General features: G+C 41.9%; 1 protein-coding gene across 1 annotated transcript in view; it reads right to left on the bottom strand.

Annotated features, from left to right (window-relative positions):
• The window catches only part of PCSK5 (proprotein convertase subtilisin/kexin type 5), an 810,488-nt gene that overhangs the window by 3,824 nt on the left and 778,814 nt on the right, over positions 1 to 27,850 (bottom strand). Inside the window, exons 34-35 of the mRNA XM_073543784.1 lie at positions 18,941 to 19,158; positions 13,804 to 13,904 (exon numbers count right to left, since the gene is read on the bottom strand). Coding sequence (XP_073399885.1) covers positions 13,804 to 13,904; positions 18,941 to 19,158 — 319 coding nt within the window. The remainder of the gene's footprint in view (positions 1 to 13,803; positions 13,905 to 18,940; positions 19,159 to 27,850) is intronic.

Here is a 27,850-nt window from a genome sequence, read left to right as displayed (position 1 = left end):
TCTTTAGTTTGTTTTCACTCCCAGGTGCCAATGCAGACCAAACTGGGCAGTGTCTGTGTAGGTTCCCATAAGTGAAAGAAAGCACTATAAATTGGTCAAGTTGATGATTTATGATTATTTTTTTTGTTATACAGTGGACAGGAAGCACTCAGGTAATTTGTCTGCTATTCAGGGAGCATTCTCAATTTTCTAATTGAGGTATATTACATTTATTGATGATGTCAACATTGTATTCCAAATTATACAAAGTGAAATTTAAGTGTCATAAAGACATTTATTATCAAATAAACTCATGGACGGTGTTGTGTCTCAGGGCTCTTTGGATCACTGAAATCAATCTCAAACACTTGAGATAATTAGTTTGCCAGGTGTGCTCAATTAAAAGAAAAATTACCATACTTAAGAAGGACATTCCACATTATTAAGCACGCTACGGGTTTTAAGCAATATGGGAAAGATAAAGGGTCTTTTCTGCTGCTGAAAAGCGTCAAGTAGTGCAATTCCTTGGACAAAGTATGAAAACATTAGATATTTCAAGAAAACTTAAATGTGATTATCATACTGTGAAGAGATTTGTGGCTGATACAAAGCACAGATTAGTTTGCGTGGCTAAAGGCATAATAAGGAAGGTTTATGTCAGAGAAATTCATCAGATTAAGAGAGCAACTGCTAAAATACCATTACAAAGCAGCAAAAATATTTGAAGCTGCTGGTGCCTATGAAGTCCAGCTAACCTCAAAGTGTAGGATCCTCCAGAGGCTTCCAGTTGTGCATAAACCTACTATTTAGCCATCCCTAAACAGTGCTCACAAGCAGAAACAGTTGCAATGGGCATAGACAAACAGGAAGATTGTCAGGCACGGTACTAATTAAGGAACGTGCCTCTGACTGCGGAGCCCCCATATGAATAATGTTAGAAGAAAATTCTGGTCAGTGCCATTTCCCCCCCTTCTACCACTCCCCAGGTGATGCACTAATTGGGACGCCCAACTGATCAATCGGTTTATAGGGGAAGGGGAGTCCGGCCACACGTACATGAGTTAAATTCAGGTGCAGGAGTCAGTAACTTCCTCTTTTCCCGGCTGAACCCTGGAAGCTCTTGCCTCCTGAGGACCCCGGAACCCCCTGCAGCCATGTCTGACGCTATGATTGAGGCCCTGCAGCAGAGAGCAGCACAGGAGGTGCCCTCTCATGACCCTCTAATAGTGCCTCGGCCTCCATCCTCGCAGGCCCCTCCTGACCTCTCACTCTGCCGTGCTGCACAATCCCCTACGGCCTCCCCTCATATCATGGCCTCCCCTAATACTGGGTTACCCACGGCCGTCACCTCCCCTGGGTTGCTCCCATCTTGTGGACCACCTCTATCTGCTGCCATTATACATGATCTGTCATCATCCTCCAGTCCGCCCATGGCCCCCCGTCCTCCTCCGATGCTCCAAAGGCTGCGGCAGCTGTGCATGGCGGCAGGCGGTCGGGAAGATGCTCCCGTCCTCCCGAACGGCTCCATGGCGGCAGGGAAGCGCCAGTCACCGGACGACATCTCCATGCCACCGCCACCTTTGTCTCACCGCGTCTTCGTCCTCCTCGTTCCAGGGCTCGGGCCCGTACGAGCCAGGCCCAAGCCCCTGCAATCACCGCCCACTTCCCGGCACATCATACGCTGGCCCCGCCCACCTCCACACAGGACTTCCGGAAACGTCAGAAGACGTCAGGATCAGCCAAGGTCCGGTCCACTCTGATCCTCCTGCAGGCGCAGTTTCTCTGCCTGCATGGGGGGATGCAGAGACAGGATCGAGGTCCCTCAATGATGCTGCAGAGCGAGTTGATCGGTCCAATCCGATCAATCTGCGCGCTCTGCAGCAACAGCAAGCCAGCAGTAATAATCTAAATGTAATCGCACCAAACACTCCACCCCAATGAGTGTCCAAACAGTTGCCAATAAAGATGGTACATTAACCCCTGCCCTCCCATATACAGCCCATAATATCGATTATAGTGACGTCGCGCCACCTCCCATATTAAACAGCACACCACTACCAGCTACGTTTCTTAACACACTTAACGAACCCCTTATTGCCCCCAACATGTTCCACAGCGGCAGCGAGTCCAGGCATAGACGCCGTGGGACCTCCTACTCCTCAGATGACTTCCGTCACCATTCCCACATCTGAGAGTCACAATAGGCGGGCTCAGGCACACGACAGAGGCAAGAGGTCACATGCTCCATCATTGGCTGCCAGCCGGAGTGAATCATCAGCCAGGGCCTCCAGCCAATCCAACCACTGGATCAATGCTGGAGTTTCTGGGGAGTTAAAGCGACAGATTTGTGGCTGTGACTCATGCTGTCACAGAAGCAGCCCCCCTTTTCATCTGCACCACTAATTACTCCGCAGCTGCAGGTCAACACTCAGTGGTCGTACGAAAACCCGGGGCCTGCTGGCTATATCATGATGGAAACTGCCATTTCCACGCATCATGTAGATATAGACACGACTGCTCAGCTTGCGTGGGGGGGGGGTAATCCAGCAGCAAGGTGTACTTGTCAGGCAAACAGAATGCCTACGTGGCAAAACCCCGGTGAGCGTAACTGCGATGGGCCCCTGGTTAGACTTCTATCCCAATAAAGAAGTAGCACAACAATTAGAATACGGCTTTACATATGGATTTTTTATCCCTTTTAAATTCAGTAGAAAACCAACCTTGGCCAATAACCTAAAGTCTGCTCACAAATTCCCCGAAGTATTGTATCAAAAAATTGAAAAGGAGGTTGAATTAGGAAGAATGGCGGGCCCCTTACAATCGTTACCTTTCCAAAATATTAGAATTTTGCCGTTGGGCATTATTCCTAAAAAGGAACCCGAGAAATATCATCTTAGCCATCACCAGTCACACCCAAAGGTGAATCTGTTATGACGCTATTCCCCCCAGAGGAAGCTTCCATGACATATGCGTCATTTAACTAGGCGGTAGAGTAAGTCCGCGCAGCTGAGCCCGGCGCACTGCTAGCTAAATCAGACATAGAGTCGGCATTCCGCCTTTTACCCATGCATCCCGACTGCTTACACCTATTAGGTTGCAAATTGGACTAGCACTATTATTTTGATATGTGTCAGCTGATGGGATGTTCCATTTTGTGTCACTATTTCGCGCTTTTCAGTACTTTCCTGGACTGGGTAGTCCAGTATGAATCAGGCAGCAATTTTCTGATTCACTACCTCGACGATTTTTTATTTGTTGGCCCCAAAAATTCAAAACTCTGCTCATTCCTGCTCGAAAAATTTAAATTTCTAGTATGGCATTTTGGTGTTCCACTATCACCTGAAAAAACAATTGGACCTTGTAATGTATTGCCGTTCCTTGGCATCGAAATAGACACCAATTTGATCGTTTTTCGCTTACCAGCTGAGAAAATACAGAAAACACTGCATATGTTGGAGGGTAATATGGAAAAAAATTCCAGCATCCAGATCAGTAATTAGATTAAAAAATTTTTTATTCCTTTATTCCAAAATTTAAAAAAATCATAAGATTCTCCATCATGATAAGAGACGCATCAGGACGTGTAGTTGGACGCGTTTCGGACAAAAAACCAGTCCTTATTCTAAGACAACACATAATACATCTGAACACATGCTTATAAAGGGAAACAAAGGAAGTCAAGGAACAATCAAGACTAAACATAGCCAGCTGATTAATGGGAGGTAGTAAGTCAAAATCACACTTACAAAACACTCAAAATCTCACTCCTAATATTCATACCCGTTGGAACTCTGCTTTGTAACAATAACATCCATTTTGCCTCTCGGCGTAATAATAAATTATTTAAATTTCCACCTACCCTTTTTGTCTGCACCTTCTCTATGGCATTAACCCTAAAGTTGCTGAGATCTCCTTTATGTATATGCAAAAAATGTCGAGAAGCAGCAGACAAACTGCGTGTGGTAGTGTGACCTACGTCATATACGTGCTCGGAAATACGGCGTCTCAAGGTGCGTGAAGTATTTCCCACATACTGAATATTACAATCCACGCATGTTATGACATAGATCACACCAGTAGAACCACAGTTCAAAAAAGATTTTATTTTAAATTCCTTTCCATTAACAGAAGATACTATTTTTTCAGTGTTCCACATAAACCTACAAAGCCCACAGTTTTTCTGAGCACATTTAAAAGATCCACAAGTGGGTAACCAATTAGTTATACTTGCTGAACTGTCTGAAAAAAAATTTATTAGCATGTCTATTGGCACTAGTATGATCACTTGGAGATACCTTATTAGCAATAGTTTTATTCCTCCTTGAAACAAATCTAATCCCATCCTTCAGTATATTCTTTAATGTATCATCAACATACAAAATAGGGAGGAATTTTTTAATAATATGAACAATCCTGTAGTAGTCAGTACTAAAATTAGTTGAAAAAACAATAGGTGACCGACCCTCCACAGAATTTGGTGTTTTTCTGCTTTCCTTCTGCAAATAATCCTCTCTACTTTTTTCATCCGTTCTATGTTTAGCTTTCTGAATGTCTACCTTAGTATAACCCCTTTTTATAAAACGTTTACCAATGATCTCACATTGTTTATCGTATAAATTAGGCGTAGTACATGCTCTTTTTGCTCTTACAAACTCCCCTGTAGGTATATTAGCTATAACATGCCGTGGATGGCAGCTAGATGCGTGTAACAATGAATTGCCTGCCGTAGGTTTTCTAAAAATATCACAATCAATCTTTTTTTCTTCCAAATTTGCTGACAAAAGAATATCCAAAAACGAAATTATCTTGGCATCAAATTGATATGTGAAACGTATATTGCATGGATTATTATTAATATAGAACATGAAATTCTCAATATTAAATACATCACCATCCCACACAATTATAACATCATCAATGAATCTCAGAAAAAGAAAAATATCAGAAGAAAAAGGATTTTTTTCAGAAAAAATATACTCCTCCTCCCACCAGGCCATAAAAATATTAGCAAGAGACGGTGAAAACTTGGAACCCATGGAACAGCCTTGCACCTGTAAATAAAGATCATCCAAAAAAGAAAAAAAATTGTTTTTTAACAAAAAATAGGTCACTTCAATCAAATACATCTGTAAATCTTCTGAAAAATTACTGTATTTCTGTAAATAAATCCTTTTTCTTCTGATATTTTTCTTTTTTTGAGATTTATTGATGAGGTTATAATTGTGTGGGATGGTGATGTATTTAATATTGAGAATTTCATGTTCTATATTAATAATAATCCATGCAATATACGTTTCACATATCAATTTGATGCCAAGACAATTTCGTTTTTGGATATTCTTTTGTCGGCAAATTTGGAAGAAAAAAAGATTGATTGTGATATTTTTAGAATACCTACGGCAGGCAATTCATTGTTACACGCATCTAGCTGCCATCCACGGCATGTTATAGCTAATATACCTACAGGGGAGTTTGTAAGAGCAAAAAGAACATGTACCACGCCTAATTTATACGATAAACAATGTGAGATCATTGGTAAACGTTTTATAAAAAGGGGTTATACTAAGGTAGACATTCAGAAAGCTAAGCATAGAACGGATGAAAAAAGTAGAGAGGATTATTTGCAGAAGGAAAGCAGAAAAACACCAAATTCTGTGGAGGGTCGGTCACCTATTGTTTTTTCAACTAATTTTAGTACTGACTACTACAGGATTGTTCATATTATTAAAAAATTCCTCCCTATTTTGTATGTTGATGATACATTAAAGAATATACTGAAGGATGGGATTAGATTTGTTTCAAGGAGGAATAATACTATTGCTAATAAGGTATCTCCAAGTGATCATACTAGTACCAATAGAAATGCTAACAAATTTTTTTCAGACAGTTCAGCAAGTATAACGAATTGGTTACCCACTTGTGGATCTTTTAAGTGAGCTCAGAAAAACTGTGGGCTATGTAGGTTTATGTGGAACACAGAAAAAATAGTATCTTCTGTTAATGGAAAGGAATTTAAAATAAAATCTTTTTTGAACTGTGGTTCCACTGGTGTGATCTATGTCATAACATGCGTGGATTGTAATATTCAGTATGTGGGAAATACTTCACGTACTTTGAGACGCCGTATTTCCGAGCACGTATATGACGTAGGTCACACTACCACACGCAGTTTGTCTGCTGCTTCTCGACATTTTTTACATATACATAAAGGAGATCTTAGCAATTTTAGGGTTAATGCCATAGAGAAGGTGCAGACAAAAAGGGTAGGTGGAAATTTAAATGATTTATTATTACGCCGAGAGGCAAAATTGATGTTATTGTTACAAAGCAGAGTTCCAACGGGTATGAATATTAGGAGTGAGATTTTGAATGTTTTGTAAGTGTGATTTTGACTTACTACCTCCCATTAATCAGCTGGCTATGTTTAGTCTTGATTGTTTCTTGACTTCCTTTGTTTCCCTTTATAAGCATGTGTTCAGATGTATTATGTGTTGTCTTAGAATAAGGACTGGTTTTTTGTCCGAAACGCGTCCAACTATACGTCCTGATGCGTCTCTTATCATGATGGAGAATCTTATGATTTTTTTAAATTTTGGAATAAAGGAATAAAATTTTTTTTAATCTAATTACTGATCTGGATGCTGGAATTTTTTTCCATATTACGCTTTGCTGCAGAGGGATCCTGTTTCCACATTCCGTGCACCGATCGGACTTATAGCTGTCTTCTTTGGGGTGAGCTGAAAAAATTTTCTTTTTTTACCTTACTGTTTGGATTCCCTATTTTTCGTGCTCCCCTTAATTTGATTTTGACATATCCATTATTATTCATAAATATGAATTTGGAGATAGCTACCAATATTTCTGATGACATTATCAGTGATGATTTTTTCAATGTGAACAGTCGGCAACGACTAGACAAGGCTGCCAACATTTTTTCTACTATCCATGCCTTTACACCTGAGGATGGAAAGGATTTGAAACCACTTATGTGGGAACTTGAAAAACTTATGTCATCACGACTCAGGGTGTGGTGGGACCACAAAACCTTACAGGCTTATATAAGCAGCAATATGATTCCAAGAGGTTTGCGCATTAAGAAGCGCCCTACTACGGAATATGACCCTGAATTTGTAAAAGAATGGGACAATATTCTTAGTGACTGTTCTACTAAGCTGATGAATTTGATTGTGAAGAGAGAGGAAGCCAAGATGTTAACTTTGGAGGAATCTATTAAAATGATTGAAAGTGATTTGGTGAAATATAAAGATTCTTCTTCTTTTATAATGGCTAGAGATAAAATTAATGACAATCTGAGTAAAATGGAGGACTCTATTAGTGATAAAGGAAAAGAAATTCAGAAGAGATAAAACTGATTACCAGAATAATCATATTTATGACTGGCATGATTATAGAAGAAAACGTAATAACATTCACCCTTCCATTCTCAAACGCAGAGATAATAGGGTAAGCTTTTCCTCAACGGATATGGATAATACGGATGTTAATACTGACACTTCTGATACTGAGAATTTACCATCTAACAGTTCCATGTGTGCACGGGATGTGGGGCAGCAGATTTCACAAAGCAGTAGTTTTTCAAAAAACTGTTCAGGAAAAAGAAACGTCAGAGGAGATCAGGGAGGAAACACTCCCATCATAAGAGAATTCAGGAGATCAGCGCAGAACAAGCATGCTTAGATACAACTGATAATTTTACAGTCCTGAACCTTTCTGCATCGATTTTATCGAATGATCAAATTAATATCCTTGAAAGGGGTCTTAATTTTGTGCCTACAGCGAAAATGGACTTATTCAACACTATGCTTGATGTTAATCACTTTATGAGAAGATTGACTCTTAGGAGACATTTTTTTGCAGAAGATGTGGAACGTGAAAAAACTTCCAATATCAATGATGAATATGTTGATAAAGTTCCTGAGGAATTTATGCCTACTTCTTTCCAGGAGCAAGTTACCCTAAAGAATTTGAGGGACTTGTCTGAATCTGGTTCTAAGTTAATGTATTTAACTGATGTTAATTTTTCCTCTAGAGTCCCTAATCCTAGATATTATCCTGAGCAGTCAAAATTGCAAGTTATGGATGATTTTCAATTTCTTGTTGAGGATGAACTTATGAAAATCTATAATGCTAATCAGAATGGTCGTTCTAACATTTCTCGTACTGAGAAACAGGCACTTGATTTGTTATCTGCTAATGTCAATATCGTGGTAAGAAATTCTGACAAGGGGGGATCTGTGACCATATTAGATACTGGGCTGTATGAAAGAGAGGTGAGGGCTATGCTTTTTAGTAGTGAGGTATACAAGGGAATTAATTATAACCCTACAGATAACATCAGAATGGAATTACATGAATTGTTACATAGGGGTTTTAGTTTGGGAATTATTAATCAAAAACAATGTGAATTTTTCTGTCCTTTATATCCCAGAGTTCCTTTGTTACATGCACTTCCAAAAGTTCATAAGGAGGTTTTTCCACCTTTGTTTCATCCTATCATATCGGGCATAGGATCTCTTAATGAAAACTTGTCGGAATGGTTGGATGCAAGATTAAAACCTCTAGCCACTATTTCACCTAGCTATGTGCGGGATTCGAAGCATGTTCTTAGTATTTTTTTCTCAGGTGGAATGGCGAAGTTCCTTTTGTTGGCTCACTTGTGATGTACAAAGTTTGTACACTTCCATCCCACACGATTTGGCTATTTTGGCTCTTACTACTTATTTACAGAAATACAGTAATTTTTCAGAAGATTTACAGATGTATTTGATTGAAGTGACCTATTTTTTGTTAAAAAACAATTTTTTTTCTTTTTTGGATGATCTTTATTTACAGGTGCAAGGCTGTTCCATGGGTTCCAAGTTTTCACCGTCTCTTGCTAATATTTTTATGGCCTGGTGGGAGGAGGAGTATATTTTTTCTGAAAAAAATCCTTTTTCTTCTGATATTTCTTTTTTTGAGATTTATTGATGATGTTATAATTGTGTGGGATGGTGATGTATTTAATATTGAGAATTTCATGTTCTATATTAATAATAATCCATGCAATATACGTTTCACATATCAATTTGATGCCAAGACAATTTCGTTTTTGGATATTCTTTTGTCGGCAAATTTGGAGGAAAGAAAGATTGATTGTGATATTTTTAGAAAACCTACGGCAGGTAATTCACTGTTACACGCATCTAGCTGCCATCCACAGCATGTTATAGCTAATATACCTACAGGGGAGTTTGTAAGAGCAAAAAGAACATGTACCACGCCTAATTTATACGATAAACAATGTGAGATCATTGGTAAACGTTTTATAAAGAGGGGTTATACTAAGGTAGACGTTCAGAAAGCTAAGCATAGAACGGATGAAAAAAGTAGAGAGGATTATTAGCAGAAGGAAAGCAGAAAAACACCAAATTCTGTGGAGGGTCGGTCACCTATTGTTTTTTCAACTAATTTTAGTACTGACTACTACAGGATTGTTCATATTATTAAAAAATTCCTCCCTATTTTGTATGTTGATGATACATTAAAGAATATACTGAAGGATGGGATTAGATTTGTTTCAAGGAGGAATAAAACTATTGCTAATAAGGTATCTCCAAGTGATCATACTAGTACCAATAGAAATGCTAACAAAAATTTTTTTTCAGACAGTTCAGCAAGTATAACTAATTGGTTACCCACTTGTGGATCTTTTAAATGTGCTCAGAAAAACTGTGGGCTTTGTAGGTTTATGTGGAACACTGAAAAAATAGTATCTTCTGTTAATGGAAAGGAATTTAAAATAAAATCTTTTTTGAACTGTGGTTCCACTGGTGTGATCTATGTCATAACATGCGTGGATTGTAATATTCAGTATGTGGGAAATACTTCACGCACCTTGAGACACCGTATTTCCGAGCACGTATATGACGTAGGTCACACTACCACACGCAGTTTGTCTGCTGCTTCTCGACATTTTTTGCATATACATAAAGGAGATCTCAGCAACTTTAGGGTTAATGCCATAGAGAAGGTGCAGACAAAAAGGGTAGGTGGAAATTTAAATGATTTATTATTACGCCGAGAGGCAAAATGGATGTTATTGTTACAAAACAGAGTTCCAACGGGTATGAATATTAGGAGTGAGATTTTGAGTGTTTTGTAAGTGTGATTTTTGACTTGCTACCTCCTATTAATCAGCTGGCTATGTTTAGTCTTGATTGTTCCTTGACTTCCTTTGTTTCCCTTTATAAGCATGTGTTCAGATGTATTATGTGTTGTCTTAGAATAAGGACTGGTTTTTTGTCCGAAACGTGTCCAACTACACGTCCTGATGCGTCTCTTATCATGATGGAGAATCTTATGATTTTTTTTAAATTTTGGAATAAAGGAATAAAAAATTTTTTAATCTAATTACTGATCTGGATGCTGGAATTTTTTTCCATATTACGCTTTGCTGCAGAGGGATCCTATTTCCACATTCCGTGCACCGATCGGACTTATAGCTGTCTTCTTTGGGGTGAGCTGAAAAAATTTTCTTTTTTTACCTTGCATATGTTGGAGGGTATCTGTGAAGTTAAAAATGTCACCCTCCAACAGATGCAGCCCTTGCTGGGTCTGCTAACATTCGCCAGCCACGTAATGCCGGTCGGCAGAGCCTTTATCATGATCTAGATTCATGAGAACTTGTTGCCACTTACTTCTCCTCCCTTCGTGTCCTTCTCCTGTTCTGGGCAATTACATAGTCACTGCCCCCCCTACTACCCATGACTTCTTGAATATTCCCGATGACAGCCGAAACATCATTTTATTGCCCATTGCTGTAATGTTCACAGTGGAGCCCTGTTGCTCCAGCTCGTCTCTAAAGTCAGTCAGCTGGGCTAGCACGCTGATTCTAAATTTCTTTCAGTATCGAAACAAATCAATCACTAGTTTTCATCCTTTGTGCGCTTCCCCAAATGATGTGGGGCTGTGCCTACTATGCCTAATTGGTAATCCGCCAGTGGATTCTCTCACAGGTATGTCTAGCAATATGTGTCTCCATTGGTGTGAAACCACAAGTACCCCTATAATTGCCTGCTTTGGCCAACTTATTATTGTATCTAGTATACACATCCCACACTGCAGTACATACCTAAGGCACCCTTACACATTAGGCAGTTGTTGGCCAAACGATCATTCAGCCAACTGTTATCTCTCCCAATCCCACCCTATAGTTAAGAGTCGAGTGCTGCTGTGCCTTCCATGAGAGAGTCGCTGCCTGATTCCGATGGCGGCAGTTTATCTCTAGGTAGAACAAAAGTTTTGGACATTGAAATTCTTCCCAACATCATCTGTCATGTGAGAGTCAGGAGGCCTCCATTCACATTAGACTATCAACCATTCCCACAAATGCAGACCGAGCTGACTTTAGTCTAATGTGTATAAGGTCCTGTGTGTGTCTGATACGAAAATATGTATTGCAATGGCACGAGTGTGTGTTTCCCACATGTTGAGACTATTGTTCTCAAGGAAAACCTGTTTCAGACTGTGGATGATGCACACTGGTGGCACAAATCTTCGGCAATATACAGTGGGTACGGAAAGTATTCAGACCCCTTTAAGTTTTTCACTCTTTGTTTCATTGCAGTCATTTGGTAAATTCAAAAAATTTCATTTTTTTCCCATTAATGTACACTCTGCACCCCATCTTGACACCCCATATTTAAAAAGAAAAACTGAAATATCACATGGTCGTAAGTATTCAGACACTTTGCTCAGTATTGAGTAGAAGCATCCTTTTGAGCTAGTATAGCCATGAGTCTTCTTGGGAATGATGCAACAAGTTTTTCACACCTGGATTTGAGGATCCTGTGCCATTCTTCCTTGCAGATCCTCTCCAGTTCCATCAGGTTCGATGGTGAATGTTGGTGGACAGCCATTTTCAGGTCTCTGCAGAGATGCTCAATTGTGTTTAGGTCAGGGCTCTGGCTGGGCCAGTCAAGAAAGGTCACATAGTTGTTCCGAAACCACTCCTTTGTTATTTTAGCTGTGTGCTTAGGGTTATTGTCTTATTGGAAGGGGAACCTTCAGCCAAGTCTGAGGTCCAGGGCACTCTAGAAGATGTTTTCATCAAGGATATCTTTGTACTTGGCCGCATTCATGTTTTCTTCAATTGCAAACAGTCGTCCTATCTCTGCAGATGAAAAACACCCCCATAGCATGATGTTGCCACCACCATATTTCACTGTTGGAATTGTATTGGGCAGGTGATGAGCAGTGCCTGGTTTTCTCCACACATACTGCTTAGAATTATCACCAAAAAGTTCTATCTTCATCTCATCAGGCCAGAGAATCTTATTTCTCATAGTCTGGGAGTGCTTCATATGTTTTTTTTTTTTTTTTGCAAACTCTATGTGGACTTTCATATGTCTTTCAATGAGGAGAGGCTTCCGTCAGGCCACTCTGCCATAAAGGCCCAACTGTTGGAGGGCTGCAGTGATAGTTGACTTTGTGGAACATTCTCCCATCTCCCTACTGCATCTGTGGAGCTCAGCCACAGCGATCTTGGGGTTCTTCTTTACCTCTCTCACCAAGGCTCTTCTCCCACGATTCCTCAGTTTGACTAGACGGCCAGGTCTAGGAAGACTTCTGGTGGTCCCAATACTTCTTCCATTTAAGGATTATGGAGGCCACGGTGCTCTTAGGAACCTTGAGTACTGCAGAAATTCTTTTGTAACCTTGGCCAGATCTGTGCCTTGCCACAATTCTCTCTGAGCGCCTTTGCCAGTTCCTTTGACCTCATGATTCTCATTTGGGCTCACATGCACTGTGAGCTGTGAGGTCTTATATAGACAGGTGTGTGCCTTTCCAAATCAAGTCCTATCAGTTTAACTAAACACAGCTGGACTCCAATGAAAAAGTAGAACCATCTCAAGAAGGATCACAAGGAAATGGACAGCATGTGACTTAAATATGAGTGTCTGAGCAAAGGGTCTGAATACTTATGACCATGTGATATTTCATTTTTTCTTTTTAACAGATTTCCGTTTTTTTTCCAGTCAAGATGGGGTGCAGAGTGTACATTAATGAGAATTTTGAATTTACAAAATGGCTGCAAAGAAACAAAGATTGAAAAATTTAAAGGGGTCTGAATACTTTACGTACCCACTGTACTCTGATAATTGCAGTATGAAGGCTGCCTTCCTCTTCTCAGAGATATCTCCTCCCTTTCAGTACAAGAGTGGAGGAGCTAAGATGCTCAGTAAGCTTTCCACCTCTATTGTCCTACGTACGATGTGTACTCCTACTCCAGCTGGTGACAGCATAACTATAGAAGATAAAATACAAAATTATACATACAAAAATGACAGTAAACATAAAATGTAATAAGTACTTTTAATTAATAATTTTAAAAATAGTGACCTATTTCCATTAATTAGATATTCACAGTGCTATGAGAGGACATCAAGGGGAAGGCTGAAGGTTCTATTTTGCAGACCAACATTTCAGAGAGACTCTTTCATCCACAGTGGCTCAGTGGATAGCACTGCAACCTTGCAGCACTGGAGTCCTGGGTTCAAATCCCACCAAGGACATCTGCAAGGAGTTTGTATGTTCTCCCGTGTTTGTGTGGGGTTTGCCGGTTTCCTCCCATATTCCAAAGACATACTGATAGGGAATTTAGATTTCGAGCCCCATCGGGGTCAGCGATGAAAATATGTGCAAACTGTAAAGCGCTGCGGAATATGTTAGCGCTATATAAAAATAAAAGATCATCACTGCCATCACTAACCAAAATGTGAAATCAGCACCGACAGCATTAACAGAAATTTCATATGATCTTACCTGTGTGCGTTTGTACTCTCCAGGCAAACACTCTGAGAGACAGATGCCCCTTGAGAGTTGGTAACTGGCTACACAGGATGTGCAGAACAAAGCTCCCGAACCTTAATGCAAGTAGCAAATATATATTGTTGATATCTCACAGAGACAAACAAAAACCAATATTGCTTTGACTATACCATTATTTTCTATAAGAATAATAGAAATAAGAAAATATATAGTCATTAACATATGCATGAAAGAGTAACTAAATTTCACTTGAACTGCTTGAAGATTGGTGAGGCTCTGGATCTTCAAACCTCCAGCAGTCATGAAATAGACCCCGAGAAGCATGCAGCTCAGCAGGCAGGAACACACTGTTCCTGTCTGAACGCGCACCTACAGGCCAGAGTAGGTTTTCAATAAAAAGCATAGTCTACAAAGCCTGTTCATTCAATTGAATCTTTACTAAGATCTGCATGCTCGCTTTGGTGAGAGCTGTGCTCTCCTGTCTGCTGATTTGCACTCTTCAGGGAGGTCTATGCTTTTCTATTGAAAACCTGCTCAAGCCTATGCGTGTGCTCTTATATGCTGTGCGCTCCTTTCTGCAGAGCGATGCCCTCCTCAGGGATCTATGGAATGGACTGGTGGGGGTCTTGGGGCAGAGAGCTTCAGGCAATTCAAGTACTTGATAAATATGAAAAATCATGAATACACTTTATTTACTTGTTAAAGTAGACCTGCCACCAGGAAAAAATGCTATTAACCTGCAGATATGGGGTTAATCTGCAGGTTAATATTGTTACTAGCCTGCCCGTAACTGAAGGCTGCGGTCATAAAATGAACTTTATTCCACCTGGCAGCATTCAGTTTCAGTCACGGGGGGGGCTCTAGTTCAGTCATTGCTCTGATAATACAGAGTCCCCAGCCCTGACTCACTCTGGCACTGCATTAGGGCTCGCTGTCAGTCATGGCCAGGGGCTCGATTACAACTTACAGCTACCACTCTGTAAAGTCATTGCAGTGACTGAACCAGCGCTGGTGCCACTGCGTGACTGAAACCGAATGCTGCCGAGGATAATTTTAAGTTAATTTTCTCCCTGCAGCATTCAGCTACATGCAAGCGTAAGGGGGTGACCAGGACAATTGTAGGGAAGTGGACTGACCTATGGACCTGTCTGAAGAGGAACAGCGAATGAAAAATGTGCAGTAGACATACTTGACGTGAATTTGTATATACATGTGGGGAGACAGCTAGAAGTAGTGAAAGATGGTGAAGTACTGGGTTTGGCCACTAGGGGGAGACAAAGAATAGCAGGAGAAATAGACTGTGCAGTACTAAGGTTTGGCCACTAGAGGGAGACAAAAGAAAGCAGGGAAAGGTCTTAACAGCACCTAATGCTTAAGAAACCGCAGAGTCATGGTGGGCGGAGTTATGGGGACTCGAGAGGGGAATTCCCAGGCAGGGGACAAAAGACCCCCAGGACAGAAGACGCCCGGGGGTACCAGACGGTCACCGCAGGATGGAGTGAAGTGCACAGCAAGAACAGTTCGTAACAGGCTCCTAGAGGCAGGGCTCAAGTCATGTAAAGGTAGAAAAAAGCCTTTCATCAATGAGAAGCAAAGGAGAGCCAGGCCGAAGTTTGCCAAAGACCATAAGGATTGGACCATAGAGGACTGGAGTAAGGTAATCTTCTCTGATTAGTCTAATTTTCAGCTTTGCCCAACACCTGCTCGTCTATTGTTTAGACGGAGACTTGGAGAGGCGTACAAGCAACAGTATCTTGCACCCACTGTGAAATTTGGTGGAGGATCGGTGATGATCTGGGGATGCTTCAGCAAGGCTGGAATTGGGCAGGTTAATCTTTGCGAAGGACGTATGAATCAAGCCGCAGACAAGGTTATCCTGGAAAAACAGTTTATTCCTTCTGCTCAGGCAATGTTCCCCAACTCTGAGGACTGTTTTTTTCCAGGAAGACAATGCACCACGCCACACAGCTAGGTCAATCAATGTGTGGCTGAAGGACCATCGCATCAAATCCCTGTCATGGCCAGCCCAATCTCCAGACCTGAACACCACTGAAAACCTCTGGAATGTAATCAAGAGGAACATGGATAGTCACAAGCCATCAATCAAAGAAGAACTGATTAAATTTTTGTACCAGGAGTGGCATAAGGTCACCCAAAAGCAGTGTGAAAGACTGGTGGCAAGCATGCCAAGACGCATGAAAGCTGTGACTAAAAATCGTGGTTATTCCACAAAATATTGATTTCTGAACTCCTCCTCAGTTAAAACCTTAGTATTGTTGTTTCTAAATGATTATGAACTTGTTTTCTTAGCATTATTTGAGGTCTGCAAGCACTGCATTTTTTGTTATTTTGACCATTTCTCATTTTCTGAAAATAAATACAAAATTTCGTGCTTGGAAATTTGAAGACATGTTGTCAGTAGTTTATAGAATAAAAGAGCAATTTACATTTTACTCAAAAATATTCCTATAAAGAGAAAAATCAGACAAACTGAAAATTTTGCAGTGGTCTCTTAATTTTTGCCAGAGCTGTATGTAAAAGTCTCCTAACAGAAAACTTCTCTTCACACACAGTGTCTTTAACCTAAGCAGAACTGTACCTTGCTCATGCAGTGAGTTGGGGGAGGGGATGAGTCCGGTACTGTAGCTCTCTCACTTCTATCTTGAGGTAATAAAGATGCTCCAGGCTGTCCTGACTGCTTTTATGATTACAGCAATTGCTTCCCAGGAAGAACTGGTCTATAGAGCTTGTCTGATTTCAGTCTGACAGGAAATTCTCTATCACACTCCTTCCTCTTGGCTGTCCAGGGCACAATGACTACTTTCCTAGTATGACCTTTGGCTGAGCTAACCATTCCCTGTCTGCTATAACCATTTTAACCCCTATAGTTGCTTTCTGCAGCAGACACAACAAGTACATATCGTTCTTGCAGCATGATGATACACCAGAAGTCTTATGGAGAGAGATTACTGTGAGGTTCAGAATGGGCATTGGAACATGTGCACCATTCTCCTCAATGCGGAAGAGGTCTGATGGGGAACGGCAAGAGGGAACAGTAATGAGTCTTGGAGAAGTTGTGTTGCTGGATGGGGAGTCCCTAGGACTAGCAGAGTGTGTTGTGATAGGGACAGTGCGGGCGGAACAGAGACTGTGTCTCACTATGTTCTGTGTGAATGGAAACACAATTGGAGGCTGCTGTGCCCTGTATCGTATATTGCATACTACTACTGTATCTGAACTGACCAGAAAAGTGAACTTTGTTGAAACAAATCAAGTGTCTCCAGATGTGTGTGTGTGTGTGTGTGTGTGTGTGTGTGTGTGTGTGACTGATCCCAGACCCATGGACCTGGAGGCAGCAGAGGCCTTAGGCCTGAGCAAGAGTACACAGCATAACATAAAGGGAAAGAGACACTGTATGTTAGTGGAGTGTCAGGGTGAAGATAAGCAGGAGCAGGCCCACAGCACCAGCCCTGAGCCTTGCTTCACAGGTGCCGGGCAGGTCGTTAAACACATATCTTCAGGTTGATACCATTTTTTCTGGTAACAGGTTCTCTTTAAGCATTTTTATGATATTTCAAAGGTTATAAAGATGTAAACATGCAATACCTAGATTTAAGGGGTTGTCCAGCCATAGGGTACAAGTCTGCATTCTAATGTGACTACAGACTTGTGAATCCTCACAGCGCACACACTGCTTAGGATTCTCAGGTGCCGGAGCTGGGAGCATGACCCAAAGTGTGTGATGTGCATACATGCGGTCACATGCCGACTAGACGTGTGCGGCCTCGCTCAATGCCAGTGTATTGAATGTGGCCAGAAGTAGTTGGATTGTGGCCCAAAGTATGCAAATTGCTTCTGGCGCCGGAGAATCCTCACAGTGCACCGTGAGTGTGCTGTGAGGATTCACTAGTCTGCAGTCACATACAATGACTGCAGACTTGTACCCTAAGGCAGTACAACTAGCATTGCTGACAGCTGCAGGTTATCTGATATTCACTTGATACTTATTTAATAGACGACTTAAAGCGGTATTCCAGTAACAAGACGTAATCACCTATACACAGGTCCACTGAGACGCCACCAATTGCTTGAACAGGACAAACACAGAACCATGTGAATACACCCTTGTAAGCTAACTTGGCTATTGCTGGTTAGGGAATAGAAGTTTCAGTTCTGGCAATCAGTGGGTGTCTCAGCGGTCGGACCCCCACCAATATAAAAAAAAAATTATTATCCATCCGTTTCTTGTTACCAAAATACCCATTTAAGGACTTCATCCATGAGGTGATACCTTTAGGGCTCATTCACACGCGCTTATTCATCGGATGAGTGCTATCCAATGTTTTATCTGATAGCACTGAGCCCAATGTTATACTATGGGCAGTGCAGATATGCATGTTTTTCTCATACGAATTCAGCATGAGAAAAAAATTGCAGCATCCAATTTACACGGTCACAGACAATGGTGAAAATGTAGAGATTAAAGGGAATCTGTCAGCAAGTTTTTGCTACCTGATCTGAGAGCAACATGAACCTGAATCCAACTATGTATCACTTGATTACTGGGCGCAGATGTTCTGACAAAATCAGAGTTTTTATATTTAGTATGAAGCAGAGATGAAAAAGATTCCCCCTCCCACACAAGCTCTGTGTATGCAATGTCCATTGACAGTGAGCTGCCTATCACAGGAGGGGGAGTGTCGGTCTGGGAGGCACCCCCTGCTGTGTCCCAGCAATGATAAGCTCCTGGTGCTAAAACACTCATTGCAAGTAACAACAGGATAGAGCTTGATAAGAGAGGCATCACTGAAATCTGTGTTTTAACCCATACAGCATGCTGTCTTCAGATTACATAGCAAAATCTGCTGACAGATTCCCTTTAAGTTCTCCATATCCTTCTTGCCTGTGATTCAATTCTTCATGTGAGAGAATCGGATCACAGTAAACTGACATTTTTTCAAACTCTGACCCCAGCCTTAGTGTGAGGAAGAGTGGTGAAACAGTAAATGAGCTCCTCCCTTAATAGATTTGGGTGGGTTACTGTACCGGGCCCTGCCTCTTGGACTCTCAGCCATTGGGCAATCCAATTTCCCATGAGATATCTGTGAATGGGATTATTGTTACTACTTACGACTGCAGGTCCTGCAGGTTGGATGGCATCGTTCACATTCTCTTAGTGCATGGTCCTCATAGTAGAATTCGGGGCAGGAGCTGTAACACTCTTTCTTAGATCTCATAAGGAAAAAGTTGTTGTGGCAGGAGAGACAATCAGAGAGGTCTGGACCTTCACATTCCCTGCACGTCTTGTGACATCTCTGACATGACATAGTGGAGTTATCAGCAAAATATCTGGAAGGCAATCAAGAAATTTAAAAAGTTACTCACTGTGGCCACAGAAATTACGTACGTGATGGCAAAGCTTTGGAATTATGTTGGGATCTGCTAAAGATGTAAATAGATGGTAAATGGAGAATGTACGATTGGTCTTACATCACATTGGGTGGACAACAACCACAATTGGCCACCATAGCTTAACGGTCAGACACAATATAGAAAAAACTGAAAATATTAGTAAATGAGTTGCCATGATTGAACATATGAAAACGCTAGAATTCAGCAGCAAAATCAATTAGAAGTAAGGAAAAAAGTATCAACCCTTTAGTGACAACCAGCGTACATATCACTATGTGGAGCGGGATCAGAACCTGAAGCCGCTACTTGCAGCTTGAGTAGTAATTTTGTTACATAGCCGCCACCCGACAGTAAGTGATGAAATTGGAGCTAGCCACTTAAATGCCGCTGAGAAGTGTGACATTGGCACTTAAAGTCTTCAAGATAGCAGAATGCATTTCTGACTGTTATTAGCCAGCTGTTATTAGCCAGTTATATCGCCATGGTATTACTCCTAGAAAGCCTCGCTGGGATTTATTGGAAATAGTGTATTGCATAGGTGATCTAGAGATCGACGATTCAAGACTACTAAGGGGACTCATTTAAAAAAAATTATATATACTGCTCAAAAAAATAAAGGGAACGCTATAACATAGGATGTGGTATTTTAGTGTTCCCTTTATTTTATGAGCAGTATATATACAGTACAGACGAAAAGTTTGGACACACCTCATTCAAAGAGTTTTCTTTATCTTCATGACTATGAAAATTGTAAATTCACTCTGAAGCTATGAATTAACACATGTGGAATTATATAATTAACAAAAGTGTGAAACAACTGAAAATATGTCTTATATTCTAGGTTCTTCAAAGTAGCCACCTTTTGCTTTGATTACTGCTTTGCACACTCTTGGCACTCTCTTGATGAGCTTCAAGAGGTAGTCACCGGAAATGGTTTTCACTTCACAGGTGTGCCCTGTCAGGTTTTCTTGCCTCATAAATGGGGTTGGGACCATCAGTTGTGTTGTGCAGAAGTCTGGTGGATACACAGCTGATAGTCCTACTGAATAGACTGTTAGCTGCTTTTTTCTTGCCATAATACAAATTCTAAGTAAAGAAAAACGAGTGGCCATCATTACTTTAAAGTAGTTAGGAGTGTTCAAATCAAGAAAATGATAAGGGTGCCCATACTTTTGCACCGGTCAAATTTTGTTTAAATGCAGATTGCACATTTTCTGTTAGTACAATAAACCTCATTTGAATCCAGAAATATAACTGAGTCCATCAGTTATTAGATATATGAAACTGCAATAGCTGTTGCAAAAACCAAAATTGTTATAAAGAAAAAAGGTTAACATTAATAGGGGTGCCCAAACTTTTACATATGACTGTATATAAATATACACACACAAATATAATATTTTAAATTCTCCCTTTTTCCCAAATGCACTTAGGCAAACATAGAAAAAAACAAACCATTTGGTACTGCTGCGTGCGTAATTGCCCAAACTAATAAAATAGAAAAATATTTATCCCACTCTGTGAAACCAAAACATGAGAACTGAAATTTTTCGGTCACCACATTTACCACAAGCTGTTTTTTTTTTTTTTTTTTCTTTTTACAAATTTCCAAATTTATTTGCAACACTATAATAAAAAAAAAAAGAGAAAAAAAAGCAGTTTGGTACCAAAGTAATCGTAATGACTATGTTGCCAGGTGAATTTTGCTGCACAATGAATGCCATTAAAAAAAACACAATCAAAGAATTGTTTTTCTATTTTTCACTAAATTTGTAATTTTTTTCATTTTTTCAGTACACTATATTGTAAAAGGAATGGTGTCATTCAGAACTACATCTTATCCTGGAAAAAAGAATCCTCCATGTAGTTACATCCACATTAAATAATAAAGTTCTTGTAAGTTGCGCACTAAGTGATCTGCAGAGTGTCAGCGTCTCCTCTGTTGGCTCAAATCAGTAATAATCAACCGGTAACAGAGCGGTGACAAAATTGGTCACTCAGGTGTAAGGCCTGTAGAAGTCACAAAATTAGTAAATTGAGCCACCTGTGTGTAATTTATTCTCCGTATCACTACAGCTGTTCCGTGCCAGAGAGGATTGTTTTACAACATTTGGGATCAAACAGTATCATGGAAAACACCAAAACAGATCAGGGATAAAGTTGTGGAGAAGAGCAGGGTTAGGTTATAAAAAAAATTAGCCTAAGCTCTGAACATCTCACGGAGCACTGTTCAGTCCGTCATCCAAAAATGGAAGGAGCATGGCAACTCTGCAAATCTACTAAGGCCTCTTTCACACATCAGGTTTTCGGCGTCAGGCGCGATCCGGCGCTTTTGACAGAAACCGGTTCCGGCGAAATGCAATGCCGGATCCGGTTTTCCCCCCCCCATTGACTTGCATTTGCGCCGGATCGCGCCGGATGGCCATGCGTTTCATCCGGTTTTCGCTGGATCCGGCAATGTGTCGCGATCCGGCGTCTGGGAAAAAACGGCTACTGTAACGTTTTTTGTCTCCGGCGAAAAAGCCGGACACGCCGGATCCGGCGCGTCCGGCTTTTTCACACAATGAAAGCCTATGAGCGCCGCAATGCGCCGGATCCGGTTTTTTGGTCTGAGCATGCTCAGTAGCTCTGCCCACAAGACATATATAAAAGCAAGACAGTGGGACCCACAGCCACACCCAACATGCCACCCAAGAAAGCAACCAAGCGAAGCAGGAGAAGGCAGGAGACCACTGCAGCACCATCAGCACCACCACCACCCCAAATGGAGCACCAAGTGGAACATGCTGAGGAGGGGAGGCCAGCAGCAGATGAGAGACGGTAATTATCAAATCACCCATTCCTCCAAACTAGGGCTATTGAATATCAAGATATTCATTGGCCCTTTGTTTCTCTTTATTCAACAGCCGCTCAATAGATGCAGCAGCAGCAGCAGCAGCAATGGCAGCAGCTGGAACACCACCCACAGGCATGGAGTGTGGCCACCAGGAAAACAGCACATCATCTTCTGGGAGCCCTCCCTCGCATCGTCAGCGTTTGACGGTAAGTTTTTATTTCCAAAATCCATCTTCTCTGTAATATATGTCTATTCATTGCCTTTTATTTCAAAACAGGAATCACAAGATGAAGAGGAGTTCCCAGAAGAAGAAGGAAGGGGTGGACAGACACCTGGAGTGGGCTCACAATTGGTAAGTTTTTTGCATCAAACGCAGAAACACAACATCACACTACACACAACACATAGAAAACAATGTTCTGCAGACCACACACAGCAAACAAATGCCTACATTCAAAGACATAACATTTTTTGTTTTCTTCTCTAGTCTTCCCAATCTGGTGCTCGGCCAAGAGGTCATCGCAGTGCCTCCCAGGGTCGTTGGCGACAGCAACGCGGCGGTCACCAGCGTGTAAGTATAAATATTTTTGCTTTGTTTTTTTGCACTTTTTATTTCGTTTCTTATGTGGAGGCTAATTATGTTATTTTTGTCTTTTTCTTTAACAGCCTTCACAGCGTGCTCCCGACTCTGACGGTGAGGATGGAGGACTCGATGTGGACCACCTCATCGATCTCGTCAGAGAAAGGGAGCCGCTCTGGAATATGGCTGACCGCCGCCACGCTGACCTTATCGTTACCCGACGACTCTGGGAGGAAATCTGTTCGCTCCTTGTGGGCCGCTGGGAGGACCTCGATGTTCGGGCCTAGATTACAGAGCGTAAGTATATACAGTACCGGTTGCTTGATGTAAACCAGTGTTTCCCGAACTCCAGTCCTCGTGGTCCCCACGGATCATGTGTTCAGGATTTCTATTTACTATGGAAATCCTGAAAACATGACCCCTGGGGACCATGAGGACTGGAGTTTGGGAAACACTGATGTTGTATACTAACCACTCCTTTCTCGTTTCAGGGAACAGAATTGTGAATCGGTGGCGGTCTGTGAGGGATCGTTTCAAGAAGGAGTTCAATAAAGAGATGCGGGCCCCGAGTGGATCTGGAGGACGCAGGAGCAAGTACAAGTACGCAGAAGCCCTGTCGTTCCTCCGGGAAACAATGGTCACCAGAAGGTAAATATTACACACCACATGTGAAAAAAAATGTTAGATGTAAATTTTTTTTTCAGCCAGGGCCATACCATGTCAGTATTTTAATTGTTTTTTTTTTCTCTTTATTCCACAGCACGGTGAGCAGCACTCGGGAGCCTGCACGATTGGACCCTTCTGAGGCGATCCCTGAGGAGACCGGCACCGAGGGACACTTCGACCGCCCCGGTACATCTGCACCTTCCCAGCCTTCCCACACATTCGACCCATCTGTCCCATCCACCAGCACAGGAGCATCGTGGCCGCCTACATTACATGAAGCTGCTGGTGAGGAGATCGCTTTCCCTTTACCCCACCCTTCTGCCCCTGCCACCTCTAGTACACCTGCGGGTACTGGGCGGCAGCGGCAGAGGGGTCAGGAAAAGACTTATGCGCCAGAGTTCTTGCATCTGAATGCATCTTTCCAGAACTGTCTAAAAGTCTTGTCAGAGCAAATCTCCGCAGGCTATCAGCAGATCAACTCCAGCATTCTGGAGGTGAAGACACTTCTGCAAACCATGCATTCAGAAGCAAGATCTTCGCCAAACCACACCTTTTTCAGGTCTGTTGTGGAGCGCATGGAAACGCTCTCTCCTGCCCAGCAGATGCATGTAATGCATTCATGCCACGCTGCTCTCCAGCAAGTTACCTCCCAACCTCCTCCTCCTCCCACCACAGTAGTTCCTCCACCTGCACCCCCTCCAGCCACTTTCCATCCTCCCCCTCCTATTACATCTACACCCCCTCCAGCCACTTTCCATCCTCCCCCTCCTATTACATACCATCCACCTCCAGCCACTTTCCATCCTCCCCCTCCTATTACATACCATCCACCTCCCCAGCACCAGCAACCTCCACAGTACCTGCAAACTCCCCAGTACCAGCAACCTGCCCCGTACCAGACATCTCCCCACTTCCAGCAACCTGCCCCGTACCAGACATCTCCCCACTTCCAGCAACCTGCCCCGTACCAGACATCTCCCCACTTCCAGCAACCTGCCCCGTACCAAACTCCTTCCCCATACAACTTGCCATCAACATCATCTGCTCCTACAGTCCCTGCCCAACCCTCCACTCCACCACCCACCACCTCTTCTGCTTCCCACATGTCCACCCATTCTGTAGTTTTTTCCACACCTTCACCTCTAACTGTTCCTTCCCCACCACGATCCCAGTCCTCTCTCCACACTCCCAGTGTCGAAGTGTCCCGCAGCCCCTACAGCAGTATTTCCACCACACACTACACAGATTTATAATGTGTGTATTTAAATAAAAATGACCAGTTTTATGGTTTCAGTTTTATAGTTTCAAAGTTTTATTAAACAAGTTTATTAAAATTTTAAAAAAGTTTACTAAAAAAAACATTTTTCAATAAAAGTTAAATTATTTTACACTGGTTGTCTGTCATTTCTTTCTGCGGCGAAAAAGGTTAAATACAGGGTATTTAAAAGGTGAAATGGTATTCAAAACTAGGTATATAACTGTGGGTAAATTTTAGCTTTTTGCCACAGTTGTGTTCCTGGTTGTGTTTGAAGCAAAGTATTTCAAATAAAAAGTTGTGTTTATTGTTGGTGATTTCCTAACAATGTACACAACTTTTGTTAAAAGGTGAAATATTTTGCATAAAACATAACCAGGTACACACCTGTGGCCTAAAGCTAAAAATAGAGACCATGACAAGATAGCCAACTTTGGTTGGCAAAGGTATATACTGTTGGTACAGAAGGTACACAAGTTTGGTTAGGGCACAAATCTTTCACACTCTGTCATCCTGCCAGTGTACTCTGCCTTGAGGTGACATAAAGTATAGTGCAAAATTGTCCCTCATTACTGAAACCGTCACAGAACTTCTAGTGGTAATGTCATGGTAATCTTGCAAGGTGGTTTCTTCAGAGGTGTCCTCAATGGAAATGGGTTCCTTGCAGATAACAAAATTGTGGAGTACCAAGCACGCTTTGATCACCTCGTCCACAGTTTCTGTCTTGAGGATGATCGCAGTCAATAGGACCCGCCATTTGGCTGTCAGAATACCAAAGGTACATTCAACCATTCTTCTTGCTCTTGTGAGGCGGTAATTAAAAATGCGTTTTGGTCTTGTCAATCCTCTGCTAGAGTACGGTTTCAAAAGGTGTTCTGACAGCTGGAAGGCTTCATCCCCTACACAGACAAATGGCATAGGTGGACCAGATGTTTGCGGCAGCGGTCTAGGTGGTGGGAACTGGAAGGTGTTTCCATACAGTTTACGCCCCATGGCAGACAGTTTGAAAACTTGAGTCATTGGAGCGGCCATAGGCCCCAATATCAACCGCAATAAATTTGTATTCCGCGTCAGCGATGGCCATGAGGACAATTGAAAAATATTTCTTGTAATTGAAATATTCCGATTCCGATCCAGCTGGCTTTACAATGCAGATATGTTTCCCGTCCACAGCACCCAAGCAGTTTGGAAACTGACATATCTGTTGAAACTTGTCAGCAATTTCAATCCACCTCTCTGTTGTGGGCTCTGGTAAAAACTCTTCAGCTAAGGAGTCCCACAGTGCACGGCATGTGTACTTCACAATTCCAGATATGGTGGAAATCCCGAGTCTGTACTGGAAATGCAGTGACGAAAGGGATTCTCCAGTTGCAAGAAATCTGTGGGGAATTAAAAAACAATAATTTAGTTTTAAATCACAGCATTACATACCAAAACTGACCTATAACACTTGGAGATACAAACTACCACCAACAAGATTGCAGTGAAAGTGTGCTCTGATGCGAGCATATCCAATAAATGTGGCTTACCTTAAAGTCACCATCAGACGCTCTGCGGGTGAAACAGAGAAGCGGCAATAGGTGTCCGCTTTTCTTATGAGGTGTGCAATGCGCTCCACCAAGTAATCAAAATTCTCCATTTTCATCCTAACATATCCAAAAAATTTATCCGGGTTTCGTCGAAGGTCCATGCATAGTGTAGAATAGACCCCACGCGTCATTCTCTTGGCTGTGATGGGGTGGATCCACAAACGTCGTCTACGATGCCTGATGCGCTGCTGTCTCGCTCTCTCCTTCTCCAGAACAATCACCCTCAAACGATTTGCCTCCGCTGTAAAATCCGCCAAATTCTTCAAAATATTTCCAATGACAACATCCATCTTCGCCAGTAACTTGCTCTTCTCTCCAACCTGCACTTTCTCCTCTACAACCTGTCAAAGAAGGGCTGTAGGAACATGCTATATATAGTTTTCCAGTAGCCAATCCCGTTCGGAAGGCCACAAGGGTCAATTTTAAAAACCGGATCCGGCGTAATCCGTCGAAAAACGGATAGAAAAACGGATGAACCGGATGAGACGGATCCGGTTTTGTCTGTCAAGAAAAAGACGGATCCGGCAGAAAACCGGATCCGTCACAACCGGTTTTACGAAACATTTGCCGGATCCGGCGTTCCGGCACGACGCCGGATCGCGCCTGACGCCGAAAACCGGATGTGTGAAAGTAGCCTAAGACATGGTTGTACACCTAAACTGACAACCCAAGAAGCTCCCTAATTAAAGAAACAGCCAAGAGGCTCATGGTCACAATGAAGAGTTGCAGAGATCCACAGCTCACATGAGAGAATCTGTCAACAGGACAAATATTAGTTGAATGCTCCACAAATCTGACCTTTATGGAAAAGTGGCAAAAAGAAAGCTATTTTTCAAAGCAAGCCATACAATGTCCCATTTGCAGTTTTTTAAAAGCTATGTAGGGGACAAATCTAGATTGTGGAAGAAGGTGCTCTGGTCAGATGAGACCAAAGTAAGACTTTTGGGGCTAAGTGCAAAACACTATGTGTGGCAGAATACTAACATGGCACATCACCCTGAAAACACCATCCCCACTGTCAAACATGGTGGTGGCAGCATCATGCTGTGGGGATGCTTTTCTTCAGCAAGAACATAAAAACTGGTCAGAGTTGGTGGGAATATAGATGGAGCTAAATAAATACAGATTTTCTGTAAGAAAACCTGTTAGAGGCTGCAAAAGATGTGAAAGTTTCCCCCTCCCATATACTAATGTGCCACAAACAGGAAGTTGATATCATCAATCATTCCCATTGTATTTTGGTGTATCCATATAAATGGCCTACCCCATACATTACTCTGCGTGCAACACTCACTTGAATTTGAGCATGAGGACACCACACTGATTAATCTTTGCTTACATTCTTCTGCACAAGAGTATTTATTGACGCATGCACTTATCTTGTCTTTTTTACGGCCCTGGTCTTGCAATATGGCAGCTTTCATTTATAGCTGAAAAACCACTTCACTGTGCTCCACAGGCAGCATAATACTTTGTCAGCAATCATGGAGGTGATTTCTTGTATTTCAAAATTGCTGACTATCAGAAAACTACCGTTACTGGATAACCATATAATAGAAAAGCTAAACAGTGACTAGTAGAGTTCTCAGACCAAGCATTTCCTAACATTCTCCTCTTTAACCTTATGAACTTGGAACTATAGTCTCTGGAGAAATGTGGGGGACAACATCAGCCCCAAAAAGAGGAGTGTAACGGGCACTGTT

The sequence above is a fragment of the Dendrobates tinctorius genome, unplaced genomic scaffold (genome assembly GCF_039654945.1).
Source record: "Dendrobates tinctorius isolate UK_male_01 unplaced genomic scaffold, ASM3965494v1 ptg000134l, whole genome shotgun sequence".
Classification (NCBI taxonomy): domain Eukaryota; kingdom Metazoa; phylum Chordata; class Amphibia; order Anura; family Dendrobatidae; genus Dendrobates; species Dendrobates tinctorius.
The sequence above is the reverse complement of the archived record's forward strand: the minus strand, read 5'-3'. Positions and strand labels throughout refer to the sequence as shown.